General features: G+C 36.4%; 1 protein-coding gene across 2 annotated transcripts in view; it reads right to left on the reverse strand.

Annotated features, from left to right (window-relative positions):
* LOC149794490 (unconventional myosin-Va-like) overlaps nucleotides 1-15,235 on the reverse strand; it is a 232,575-nt gene that overhangs the window by 202,477 nt on the left and 14,863 nt on the right. For both annotated transcript variants that reach the window (XM_089968738.1, XM_089968737.1), the window contains exon 2: nucleotides 1,036-1,143. In XM_089968738.1, coding sequence (XP_089824864.1) covers nucleotides 1,036-1,143 — 108 coding nt within the window. The remainder of the gene's footprint in view (nucleotides 1-1,035; nucleotides 1,144-15,235) is intronic.

Here is a 15,235-nt window from a genome sequence, read left to right on the forward strand (position 1 = left end):
TCATTATCATTAAAGTTACAGGGTGTCAACATTCTGGGTCTGTAACCCAACTGATCTTGTTTACCAATTTCAACTGCAGTGTTGACTCCCAATAATCAATACAGTGTGGAAAAAGGGTGCATCGTACAGCAGCAAAACCTGACATTATGTGTGTGTGTATGTGTGATTTGGATTTTTAATGTAGTTTTAATAAATTTTCAGTCATATCACTAAGATGTCTGTAGTGTGGCAGTTTATAATGATGTCTAGCACTGGGGCATCATGCTGCATACAGGTAGCATGATGTCAACAAACAGTCAGATTATCCCGACACCAAGCTGATCAGTCCTAACACTAACCTCTGATCACTAAGCAAGACAGCTGTTAGTACCAGTTTAATAAGTCTTTGGTATGACTAGACAGGGGAATGAACCTGCAACCTCCCGCATCAGAGGTGGAATCTCTAACCATTAAGCCATCAAAGCGGTCGCAGAAAATATGATGACCTTCACCACATTTACAAATAATTTTTTTCATATTATTATTTCTCAATTAAAGTATTAAAAACTAAGTATGTGAAAATTTGCAACATAGAAATACATGTTTTGTTATTATTTACCAATGTAAATGTTCATAATAGTATTTTGTCCTATATGTTGAAAGGAAGAAAAAAAAAAAACACTGATTAAAAAACTTACTATAATGTTCTGTAAAATGTAAGGGCTGGTTGAAATTGTCTTTACAATAATATCTGCTGAAAAATTAATGTTACCTGTTGGTATTTACTTACAATTCCGTATAAATACCCCATATTGTTTAGATGCAGTACTATTATACAGCCTTGCTGCAGTGTTAACTTCAGCATAGTGATTCAGCACCCGTGACGTGAACCATTCTTGAGGCTCCTGTGAACCCTACTATAAAGAGGGTGCACTGTACTATTATTGTGACAATAACTAGATAGCTGGCTCAGTAATCAAGAGAAAATATTAAAGTGACCCGTTTGTAGTGAAAGAATAAAAGATATTGATAAAGAAAATGGATAACATAATGTACCTCTCCTTCTTCATATCGAATTTTAACCTTGACTTGACCTTTGTAATCTTCTAAGAGCTCTGCAGCCCGCCATATTTGTTCTGGGTCTGGCATCCATATCCTGGCACCCTGAAAAAATGACAATACTGTAGTGCGCAATTTTAGCGGACATAAAAGTTAGTGACTTTGTTCTAAATGGTACATTAAAAATTTTGGTGATTGTTTTTAGCAACTGCAGATCATGTGAGGTACAGAAGCTGAACATTTTTATAAGACTTATTTTCACCATCTCATTCTAAGACCAATAAATCACTGACATTTCTCCACCGCATAAAATATCCACCACCAGATACATGTATTGTAACAACGATGACTTAAAAAATTTACTAAAAGTTAATAAACAAGAGGACAAAGTAGGCATGATATCAATTACCTGTGAAATTGGCATGTCAGCATGTGAATGCAAAATCACATGTGTATTAAAACAAGAATGTAAGAAGCTTGTATTTGTTAATGTCATTGTCATTTCTGTCCATTTTCTCAGCATAAAAAGGTAAATTCACATATGCAAACAGCACTATTCCCTGGATCTTTTCCAGCACCTATGGGACTAGATCCTGATTTATAACTCAAACTGATAATAGCCCCACCATTAAAATACACACTTGTTTGGCATTACAAGGGGAGTTAATCTATACAGTTAGTGTGGATTCCTGGGCCTGGCTCTACTCTGGTGGAACCCAGCCTATGGAGTCATAAGTTGGAAACCATTCAGACCACCTACTCATGGGAGCTGAAGCAACTCAATGGATAAGGTACTGAATTCATCATTAAAAAAATGTAGGTTCAGTTCCCACCATATGATCAGCCTGGATCAACTACTGAATATACCAGGACTTTTCATGGTCATGGGGGGTTGCCCTTTATAATCAAAACCTAAAGTGTTCCAGAAGGAACACACATTTGAACATTAGTTTTTTTATTATTAAGCACTAAAATTATAAAACATTTAAATAATTTGTAAGCGATTTACTGAATATATGAAGCGTCTTGAAAGAATGCACAATTACATATGATAATGTATTATAAATGACAAATATTTCAGAACTTCATTATGGCAATACCAGCAAATGTCAAACTCTGTTTAACCAAATGTATCAAATTCTTTAAAATATTATCGAATTGTATGTGGTAAGTTTATATCAATATATATCCCTCCAAATCGATGTATAAACTTAGAGATAATTTATACAGGAATGTTCTTAAAGCACACTCTTTTACCTGCATATAATATGTAACGTAATTCTGATAATTAGATACATTTATTGATATGGATCAGGGATAATTTTAGTTGTTTGGCATTGAGGTTACACTGCATCATTAGTAAACCCCCCGCCGATTTTTCACGTAGCAAAAGCCGCTTCATCCACAGGATTGTGTGCATGTTTTTTAAATTTTTAACGAAGCTTTAACAATTTTCATTCCTATCACTATGATGTCTGCAGTGTGACAGTTTATAGTGATGTCTAGCAGTGGGGCATCATGCGGACATGTAGCATGATGTTCCTGCCTGACCCAGTCACATTTTCCTTTTCCTGAGACTTATACTATGGTATTTTACGTAACAGTCATCTTGTCCTTGTGTATCATGTTATGTTGAAATTTATACAGTTTATATTCCAGAATTTTTTAAAAAGTTTTTCATACTTTTCTGCAAGGACTCTAAATAGTCCTTATCATAGGTTACATTCCTTGTTTTTTCAACATGAAACTGGTAAGTAATTGCATGCAATGTACAAAGTTCATACATAGTTTGAATATGAAATTACCAGAAATTAATCTCTGGACATTCCACAAGTTCTATAAACTATAATCTCAAACATCAAATCTGATAAAATTTCTTAACAGATAGAATTAAGTCCTCTAGAATGGCCACGAGCTGTCAATCAGATGCTATACTAACCCATTAATATGTATGGGTGTCACTCAAATTTGAACTTATCTGCAGATCTTGAGCTTATATACCATATCTGATCAAAATTCTGATCAGAAATAAAGCCTCCAGGGTGTTCACAAACTCATTTAATCAGATGCAAGATCACATTGTTTAATTGTAAAAATATCATTTATAATGAAACCCATCTGAGATCTTGATGCTATATAGGTATACAAATATCTTTCTTATCAGACTTTACCTTTAGGGGAACTAGCATCTGTCTTAAGAAATTATATTTGTGGGCCTATCTCTCACATTAAAGTGTGAAGAACTGGGTGAAAGTCAGGGTCATCACGACTATATTGGGGAAATGGAAAGGACATTGAAAGAGAGGTTTAATGAACATCGAAGACCAAGTTCAGGTTAGTCTGAAGTATCCACGGCACATCCACAATGTTTGCCCTGGTCATACTATATCCTGGGACTCTGTAAAAATATTAGATCAAGAACAAGCCTGATTTAAGACGTGGTTAAAGAATCAACATCTGTGCACACAAACTGATGTTGAAAAGGGACAGGAGCCATTACAACCTGCCTCATATCTGGCTCACCATTCCATTGAACAATGTTAAGAATCAGCAGAAATTAAATTGGTCTGCTAATGAAGTCCTTAGTGTCAGAACAAAAGCTTCAAGTTAGCTTTCTCTATACTGTTGATTTATGTGACTGAATAGTTAAAACACTGTCAAATATGAATAAGAAATTTAGTTTTCACTAAAGTATAGTCAGATATTGATGATATAAGTTTGCATAACATGTCTGATCAAATGCAGATTAGAAGGTATTGATGATGGATGGATGACACATGATGGACACAGGGCCATACCTTCAACACATTTAGACTCTGACCAGGTGTCTCAGGTATAAAAAAAAGGGGGGGGGGGGCAAAAACACTGACTTGGTTGACTATGACTTGCGAGGCGATATAATTTTTCACACACTAGACATAAGGTTGGTTTATAGAATGCCAATCTTATTATATCTTGTCATCCCTAAAACTTACCACTTCCTTCCCCACTGCCCTTCTAACAATGTCAACAGGTAGTAAAGCCAAATAAACAAAACTGGATTGCCTGATACCCAGGGCAATTGTAAATCTAGACCAGGCCCCTCCCATATTCTAAGAGATTTGCCCATCAAGCTTGGCAAATAAAAAGATATCAAAGTTTCCTGAAAGAAACCTTGAATGTGGAAACAAATTGCCACCTTTTTATCCTGAAAGATACAAAAAATACTCAAATTCAGCCCTGTTAGGACTCAATTTGTAGCTCCCCAAACCATATGAATATCATTCACTTAAATGCAGCAAAAGTTACAAACTTTGTGTACAGAGCAAAGCAGGTGACTGCCAAATCGGGAATAGTACTAATTCTGTTTTCCATATTTCATTAGTTATCTATAATTAAAACTAACTTGTGCTGTATTAATAACTGTAAACCCTATAACGAAAAATTACAAAATTTGCCACCATCAATTAAAAAAATTCTCCAAACTCTTGCAAAATTGGGTTATTCTAATAATGAATGCAAAAACATAAACTGCATGCTTTTTTGTTAAACTGGAAATTCCTCCAACTATTTCTTCTCTGTTATAAGGTTTGTACACTCCTGGATAGTTATAAGAGCTACTAATTTATTTATCAGTCATAATACAAGGTCTTGTATTTTGCCCATATTTTTCATACGCCAGTTCTACTTGTAATGCTGATCACTTGTGGTATTCTCATATATTTAATTCATTAACAAAAGTTGATTTCACATTGATCCTTTTTCATTCTGGTATTGTATCTCTGGTTAAATATAAAGAGTTGTACCTATGTTACTATTAAGCAATTAAGCAAAGCTAGGAGAATAGCAACTTAAAAAACTATACTTTTGTTCAAAACTTTCACTGCAGTATTCAGAAAAAGAAACTACTGCGTACTGGTTTACATAAGGACCTGGAGAAAACTTCGCTTTTGATCAAATCAAATTAAATCAACATTTTAATAGACAAGGACACAAATTATTTTTTCCGAAGTACACCATTTTACCAGACAAACACAGAACACTTAGGAATTCAAGATAAGATCATTTCTTCCTTTTAACTGTGCACTGAGTGCTGAAACCAGCTCAGAGTTTTTCAGCAATCACATGATTTTCAAATTATCCGCTGTGGTGGACATAATGATGTCAGGTCGGCACCAGTTTCATTTAGTACCAAGAAGACATCATTTAGGACCAACAGAACATCATAAGAAGTTTTCTGGTGAAAACCACACGCTCTTAAGGCTTTCTGCTTTGGAGAAGTAATGAGATAAGATGATTTTCAAGATGACTACCACAGTGGACATAATGGATACCCTATTGGCTTTATTTCCATTCTGTACTTAAAACAGACATAATAAGAAATCTTTTGGTAAAAGCACAATTTCAATATCACTAGTCATCAAGAAGAAGTAGCAATAACAAGATTTTCAATATGGCCATTATGACAGCTATATTGGAAGTCTGATCAGAAACCATTTAATTTATAACCAACTAGACATCACAAAAAGTCTGTCACTGAAAAACCCCATAGTGACATGATCATGAATAATAAGAAGATTTTCAAGACGGTCACTGTGGTGGCCACATTTGATGTAAGAGCAGCACCATTTTTACTTTGAATCATAAGAAGTCATTCTGTATAACCAGATGTTTTCAAATAATCATTCATTCAGTGAGAGCAGGTAAAACAAGATTTTAAAGATTACAGCAGTGGTGACCATAATGGATATGTAGACAACACCTATTTTATTTCGGACCTGAACTAGATATTTTAAGAACTCTTTTTATGAAAACTCTATGGCAATATTATTTCATTCATGAGGAGTTTCATGATAAATAGATTTTCAAAATGACCCATGTGATGGTCATATTGGATATAAATTCAACACCATTTTCATTTACAAACCAACTATGTATCATACAAAGTCTTTCAGTGACTATGACCATCCTATCAGAGTAATTCTAACATTATTTTCAATGGACATCAGACTGGCAGCATTTTCATTTAGGATCAACAAGACAGCATACAAAAATCTTCTGGTGAAAACCCCATCTCAACATAACTTTCCATTCAGGAGTAGTATTAACAATATTTTCAAGAGGGTTGCAATGGTAGCCATAGTTGGTGCAGATTGGCACCATCTTCATTTAAGACCAATTAGATATCATAAAAAGTCTTGTATTGAAAACTCAAAGTTGCCATTAGCATCCAGTGAGGAGGAGTAGTGATAAGATTCTGAAGATGCCACTGCGTTGACCATATTGTATTCCCGAGCTGCGCCATTATCATTTAGAACCAAGTAGTCAAATGGGGTGAATGTTTGTAAATTTTCATGGCAGTCATCCAAGTAGTTTAGAAGCAGTAACAACAGACTTGTATTAACTGATGAATGGACAACGGACAAAAGACCATCCTATAAGCTCCTTTGGTCAATGACCAGCAGAGCAAAAACCATGCAGGATGGTTCCAATAAATAAGCAAGATTTAAATACACAGAAAATTACATGGCTTAATTTTTGACAAAATGACATCCAATTCTGCCAGCTTGATATGTTATGAAAATTTTAAATCTGGAGAATAAATGTTTAGAATTCATTACAAAAATCTTACCTGTTTAAAACAGAGTTCTAATTCTTGCAAGCTTGGAGCATATTGAAATAGAAACCTGTCATAAATTTCACTCATTTTTGGATGATACACTGCCTAGCTGTAAATGTCAAACTCCTACACAACTGAAATCATTATTTCATTTGTCCATTATTACATGTTGGAGAACAGTCACCAATTATTAAATACAGGCATAATAACAGTAATATAGCCGACTAAAAAGTTAATTGGGAATGGCTGTACATGCTAAAATGAGTTATATACATGTATAGAATAATTTTTGGATACATGTGATTATGGGCATCATTAACATTGTCAGCCCCAAATACCATGGCCTAAGTATTTACAACATCAAAAGTATTGCAATTAAACTTTCACTGGGACAACAATTATGCAATCAATTCTAATGTACTTGTTACTAGAAATAAATGTACATGGAGGTTGCCTTTTAATAATTTGGGGGTAAAAGTTCTCAAAATTCTATGTTTTAACAATATATTTTCATGTAATACAATTATAATAGTCCCTTGAAGGGACTGATGCTCTACTGTCTGAAATTTCCAGCAATTAAAAACAGGACCATTAACTACTTCTTTTTTTTGACCTGCTGAGTGTTGAAACCACCTGAAATATTCTTAAGCAACCAGACTGTCAAATTAGGATTGTTTCAGTCCTATTGAACATAAGATCAGTACCGTTTTCACTTAGGACAAACAAAACGCTAATACAGGGTTCATATAGAATTCTGAATGATAAATTCAAAGACTTTTCCCAAACTTTCAAAGACCAAAAACATAGATATCCAAGACCTATTTTCGCTAACATTTTGTATATAAGTTACGTTATATGAAAAAAAAAACAATGAATGCAAAATGCCACAATATTGTTTAAAGATGAAATTCAAACTATAATTAATTTCCTAATTTCAAAAGAAAGAAACCAGGAAAACTCGACTACATCCGAATCTAACAACCTTGGACAATTTTATTTGTGATCTGATGCAGGAAAGAAATTAAAATGTTTGGGTTTATTTCAATGTTTAAAGACTTTTAAAAACCTCAGGGTAATCTGTTAGATTTTCCCAAACTTCCAAGGCCTTGAAAATGCTACCTCATTTTTCCCAAACTGTCAAAGACCTTTAAAGACCATAAGAACCCTGTATTAGGAGACTTTCTGGTGAAAATCCCATGCCCATAAACCAACAATTCTGAAGAGTTAGTTATAAGATTATTAATAACAGTGTGGCTGCTTATTTGCTGGGCACGATTTTCAATTAGGATCAACTAGATACCATAAGAAGTCTTCTGGTGAAAACTACATGTCTATTATAGGACATTCCATTCTGGAGAAATAGAGCAATCACTTTTCAATCAAATAGAAACATGAAGATCTTCACAATAGTTGCCATAGAGGCTATATTTGAGATTGGATGAGGACCATTTTAATTCAGTACCAACTAGGTTTCATAATTATTCTGGTGAAAACCAAATGCTGATGACTTTCATGTAGGAATAGCAATAACAAGATCATTAACAAGGTGACCATATTGTATATCTTCTGATCAGCAGTCTTCTGGAGAAATTCCAATGTCCACACGAATTTCTTGCTAGTAATAAAATCTTTAAAATGATCACTGCACTGGTCATATTGGACATCAGATCATAAACATGTAGCAGTAAGAAGTATTTCAAGACAGTTGCTGCAGTTGTCTAATCAGATGACAGATCTACATCAGTGTTTTTTGTGTTTTTTTCAGGACCAACTAGAGATCATGAGAGGTCCTTTGGAGAAAAACCCATGTTCATTCGACCATCCATTCACGTGGCATAGCAATAACCAGCTTTTCAAAATCGCCAAGGTGATGACCATATCAGATATCCAGGTGTCAATATTTTTACTCAGTATCATCGAAACAGATCAAAAAGTGAAAACCTCACATTGATATGACTTTCAACTCATCTAAGATACTCAACATGGCTGCTGCAGTGGCCATAATGGATGTTAGATCAGCACCATTTTCATTTAGGACAAACTAGACATCATAAGTCTTTTGGGGAAAAACCTCATTAGTGTTTCCCTTTATGCCTCATTGTGCTTCTGAGATCACAAAACCTTTAATTTAACACCCAGTCTGACACCAAGGTTTGCTTTTTACTCAAATGGACCCCCAGTTCTGAAACCAGGGGGAATTTTGATTCTTAATCTTGCACAACTCGGGGAAACATTACCTCGTATTGATATGTTCACTCATTCAGGTGGAGTGGCAATAATATTTTGAAGATGACCACTGTGACTGCAATACTGGATGTCCAAGTAGAACCAACTTCATTTCAGAGCAATTCACAGGACTTTATAAAAAGTCTTCTAGTGAAACCCCCATGTCAATATATGCCATAGCAGTTGTATCTGGGTATCAGATCTGAACCATTTTTATGTAGGACCAACTACACAAGCTGATATAACCATTCATTTAGAAGTAGCAATAACAAGATTTTCATAAGAGCTGCTGTAAAATGGCCATAATGGATGTCCATGCAGCACCATTTTGATCTAGGACCAACTAGAAATACATTTCAACTGAAACAATGATTCAGTTCCAATTCCTTAAGAGAATGCACTTTAATATCATGGCCTCAGCACTAAATTACATGTGTTACTGTGCTGTGGAACAATAAAGCTTGTAGTATGCAATGAAATTGGGTTGACCATAAGCGTAAAGAAAACAAACAAGATGGTTCAGGACACAGACCCCCCAAGCATCATCATCAACTACGAACTTGAGGTGGTCAGTAAGTTCATGTACCTCGGCTCTACCATCACCAACAACCTCTCGCTCAATGCTGAGTTCAACAAGCAGATTGGAAAGGCATCCACAACTCTCTCCAGGTTGTTGCACAGAGTGTGGAACAACAGCATGCTGACCCTGAACAGTAAGATCACCATGTACTGTGCCTGCATGGAACCTGGAATCTGTATGCCTCATAAGAGAAAACATTGAGCACCTTTCACATGCGATGCCTCTGACGCATACTCAGGATCACCTTAAGTGATCCAGTAACAAACAACGAGGTGCTTGAGCGTGCCAAGATTCCCAGCATGGTCACACTCCTCCGCCAACGTCGCATCAGATGGCTGGGCCATGTACGTTGGATAGATGTCGGACGTATCTCCAAAGACATTCTTTATTTGGAACTTGCAAAAGGTCGATCAGACGGCCACATCTCCGCTTCAAGGATGTCTGCAAGCGAGACCTGAAAGCCCTTGACATCGATGTCAACACCTGGGAAGAGCTCGCTCTAGACAGATCAAGCTGGCGACATGCTCTGATCACTGGTCTGAAAGCCGGCGAGGACAAGCTACGCTTGCTAGCTGATGAAAGACGATCGCAGAGGAAGAAGCATCTCCAACCAACACCAGACGCAACCTTCAAGTGCAGCAAGGACTGCCATTCCCTTGTTGGACTAGATAACCACAGCAAACGCTGCACAACCACCAACCGGGACATCTCTCATGGGTGCAGTTCCATCGTCTCTCGAGTCTAACGGATGCCAACAACAATGTAAATGATTTCACACATGTACATTGTTTTGGTTTTTTTTAAATTCACATATTTAATTTTAGTTTCTATCGCCATTCTCTACTCATGATTTCAGTGTCCTAATAGTTACAAAAAATCAATAATACATTAACACATTTATATAAAGTGAATAAATAATTAAACATATAATTACAATATTCAATCAATCAACAAATAAAATTACATGAATACATTTATGAAAATTTCCAAGACTTCTGAAAACAATTTTGTCTATCAAAACTTTACAGTATTTTCACAAGAAATGTTTCTTTCTCTCTTGCTCAAATTTTACTGCAACTCCAAGTTAAATTATGCCAATTCGTACACAGATATAATAACAATAATAATAATAATAATAATGAGGACTTTGTATAGCGCCTAATCTTTAGAAGCTCTAAGCGCTTTACATCAGACAACACCTGTAAGATAAAAAACATAATGATATGATTAGAAAAACAAATACCATGAAATTAGAAAACATAAAAAAACATGCTGAGAATATTTAAGGTAGGAAGCATTATTAGGTCTTTAAGTTTGTTCTTGCAGTCGAAATAAGTGAGTTTTGAGAGCATGCTTGAATGTGATCACTGTGTCTTAAGTTCAGTGGGCAATTCATTCCACGTTGCTGGGCCTTGGTATGCAAAAGAATGCTGTCCATATGACTTTGTTTTCATAGTGGGAATAATGAGTATACAATTGTCAGAAGAAGACCATAAGTATATTGATGGTGTGTACACATGGGTAAGGTTGGATAGGTATGATGGACTAGAGTACATCAGTGAAAAGTAGCACAGAGAACAAATTTTGTGTTTGATTCTGGATCGAATGGATAGCCAGTGTAGGGTACAGAGCAGCGGAGAGGTGTGCTCTGATCGTGGTACTCTAAGTATGATCCGAGCAGCTGTGTTTTGAACTTTTTGAAGTTTCTGGAGCAGATATTGAGATGAACCAGACAGAATTGAGTTAAAATAGTCCAGTCTTGAAAGTACTAATGAACACACAAGTGTTTTAGTGGCATCAAATGAAAGATATTTGCGAATTAAGCTGATGCGTCTCAGCTCAAGATATGCAGCCTTGCATCTGTTCATGACATGTTGGTGCAATGTGAGAGTACTGTCCAGAGTAACACCTACATTTCATACTGATTGTGTGAATTTAATGTTGGTGTTGCTGATATTTATTGCTTGAGGTAAAGGATGTGAATGAGAAAGTCTTTTTGTTGTGATCAGAATGGCCTCAGTTGTATCATCATTCATCTGCAGCTTGTTACATGTCATCCATGATTTCACATCAGAAATGCACCTCTCCACACCTTGGATGGTAGCATCAACTTCAGTTGGGTGGCTAGATTTGTATATTTGGGTGTCATCAGCGTACAATTGGTGAGACACTGGATGATGATCTACGACACCTGAGAACGGCTGAGTGTATAGAATGAAGAGAACAGGTCCAAGAACAGACCCCTGTGGAACACCACAACACAGATCAACTGGGCTGGAGTGTATTCCATTTGCAAATATAATTTGTGTCCTGTTGACCAAGTAGGACTTGAACCACAGTAAGGCTGTATCATGAATGCCAAATACATGCTGGAGGCGGTGAAGTAATATATCATGGTCTATTGTGTCAAATGCTGCAGACAAATCAAGGAGGGTGAGGACTGTAATCTTTCCACTAACCAATGCAGAGAGAATGTCATTAACTACTTTTAGAAGAGTAGTTTCAGTACTGTGGCAAGGGCAATATGCAGTTTGTACATTGCTAAAAAGACTGTTTGAATTCAGATGAGATACAAGCTGGGATAGAACAACCTTTTCTAAGATTTTTTATATGAATGGGAGATTAGAAACTGGGTGGTAGTTCTTTAAATCGTTATGGTCTAATGTTGGTTTCTTCCGCAGAGGCTTTACAATGGTAGTTTTAAAAAATGATGGGAATTCCCCGGATGAGACAGAGGTATTAATAACATCAGTTAGTGAAGGCAATACTGGATCTAAGCACTCAAGCAGCAGTGATATTGGAATTGGATCAAGTTCACATGACTTTGGTGCACTCTTCATCAGGATTGTACGTACGAAATCCATAGAGACAGGTTCAAATGCTGCTAATGGTTGCTGCTCAAATTCTGTATCCCAACTGTATGGTGATGACAAGTCAATTGAAATTGTGGTGTCAAGCTTATCTCTAATGGTTTGTACTTTGTCACGGAAGAAATTTGCAAACATGTCCGGAAGGTCGACTGGAGAGAAGGTAGTTGAAAGTGGTGTAGATTTGTTCCTTGACATTAGCTTGTTAGCAATCTCAAAGAGCTCTTTGTAGCTGGAACTTTCCATGATCTTAGTAGTGTAGTGGGCTGATTTCACTGCATGGACCATATCTGTGACATTGTTCTTAGTGGCTTCATAGATTTGCTTCATATGATCCACAATAGCAACTTACTCAGCTGAAACAGTCTACTTCACCTTTTCTCAAGTGCATCCCACCATTCCCCAGTAAAGGTGTCAACAGGTACCTCAGTATTCGAGCACCCACCCATTCACAATTACCCAGGTAATAACATTAGTAATAGAGTTAACCATTTACCGGTAGTTGTTTATTTTATGTAAAACAAATATAAAACAAACAGCTAAACAACATGTTTCTAAGTTCAGATCAAAGATTATATCTGGCAACATCAGGAACGAGCGAGACACCAAAAATAATGAGTACAGTTTGGGACATGTATTGTCTACTGATCTTATAATTTTGATGTGTGCGACCATTTGGCTATGTACATCAAACAATTTCCTTATTTTCTATTTATAGTAACTGTACATGACACGTTTCCAAGAAAACAGATGGGTTTCTTCAATTTGAAATCAAATGTCACAGATGCCAACCAGTCTATACTGAAAAAAAACATGGTGCCAAATATTAAGTAAACGGGTTTTATCATGTGACTTGTGGATGTTATATGAGGAAAACATGTTAGAGGAGAGGGATTTTGTTAAATTGAAAAACATGTTGCATCAGGAAAAGTACAAATCAATAGTGCTCTACAAACTTTGAAAGTGGAATTTGAGTGATGTAATACAACATTCATAATTTGTACACTTGACTTTATGACCTTTCAACAAAAATTAAACATGTGATGCAGACCACTTAAAGTGAATGCAGGGGCCCCGAGTGGCCGAGTGGTCTAAGGCGCTCTTCGTTATGGATCAGTGCCATCTCACCTCTGTCTGTGGCGGTTCGAGTCTAAGATTCAGCCAATGTGGGCATGTGAGAAAGCTTGCTAGTAGCTTCTCGTGGGTCGGTGGTTCTTTCCGGGGTTTTCCGGGTTCTTCCTCCACTATTAATACTGGACGCCATGTATAGCCTATCGTGTGCTGAAAAATGGCGTTAAACCCCACAACAACAACAACAATAAAGTGAATGCTGTGTATACATAATTTATAATTTTGTTTTGTCTGTATTCTCGTACTGATGCATATGGATTTAGCCAATTTGTGAGGTTTTTTTTAACTAACTGCAGATCCAGGTAAGTAACAAAAATAAATGTACGATTTCTGTAATTATGGCATGAAATATATAGATTACGCTTTTTATGCTCAGAGTGCGCTCTTTCAGTTCTCATATTTGCCTCATATTAGCAACAATTATGCTTATACCTCTGGGGCTGTGGCATGGATAAACTTAACAACAAAGCAATTCAGGTTCACGGGTAATCCAATATCCCTTTTATTAAGTACCCGGGTAACCGATCTTTAGGATCGACAGGTACCTGGTTGACTTTCCCTACAATTATGACATCTTTATTCCCCAGCCTTCTTTTTAACCCCCCCCCCCTGCTGAGTGCTTTCATATTCTGAGTATAATATCAATGTTTCTGCTCCACTGAAAAAAACAATGTGAAACAATTTTAACACAGTATTGTTATGTTTCCATCTGCCTTTTATCAATATACATTAAACATTATTTAGGTCCGCAATTATGATTTAATCTCTGAGAGTACCACAAATATGCACATGAAGCTGGCACAGTGAAATCCCAGATATTTACAGCCTAATCAATAGTAAATTAACATATATACTCACTTGTAAGTAGATTCAAATTGCAAACATCAAAGATCCCAATCTGCAAAGGCATAATGCACCTGCAGATCAGAGTCTATGATGCTTATTGTACTGATTACTTCTAACAAAATGCATAGACCCAGATCTGCCATTGCAGTGCAGTTTGCAGTTGAACTTATCAATGTGTATATATGGTATTAATGTGGTGGTTTATCAACTTATTGCAAGTAAAGGTCAGCAAATTTATTTTATATTTCATCCTGTAGAAATATGAGAGAACTAGTACACAAGTATCCATCAATTTGTTTTTAATTGTATATATTTGATTTCAAAAACAGTTATATAACAGAATAGGAATTTGAACCATTTCATAATGGTGAATGACATATTTTTTTATACTATTTGGCTCAAAGGTTTAATATGGCAAATGTTTTAAACAAGTTGAAGGTTGATGAAAGATGGTTTGTCTGTGATAGAGCAGATGTTCCCAGAAACAAAGTTGGTAGCCATCCTTTAAGTGGAATGGATCCTTACATCGTCCGTGATGATCGACCAAACTCATTTTAAAAAATGGGCTAGACCAGGTCCCACCAGGATAGTGAAAAGAGGAATTCACCGCAGGGGTCAGGGTGCTATACCATAGGGCTGACCCCCTACTTCATTGGGGAGGAGACCACAGACTTTCTCCCTCTGCAGACCACCTCATCAAGGAAATGAAATACAAGAGGGATATCTTAACAACTGAGGTGCTTGTATAAACTGAAGGAAATCATCCAAAGTGTGCATTTCTGGGTGTGGAGCTCTTCCTATGATGGGAAATACTCCCCCCAGTGGGTCAAGATTAGCCTCAACCTCTATAATCATGTCAGTGCTTGTGACGAATCAGTAACAAGAGGGCACCATCCAAAATGATGATGAGGACAAGGGGCCCCTTCTTTCTCCCCCATAAGAGCAGCA

Source organism: Sinohyriopsis cumingii, chromosome 8 (genome assembly GCF_028554795.1).
Source record: "Sinohyriopsis cumingii isolate HCF-2022 chromosome 8, ASM2855479v2, whole genome shotgun sequence".
Taxonomy (NCBI): Eukaryota; Metazoa; Mollusca; class Bivalvia; order Unionida; family Unionidae; genus Sinohyriopsis; species Sinohyriopsis cumingii.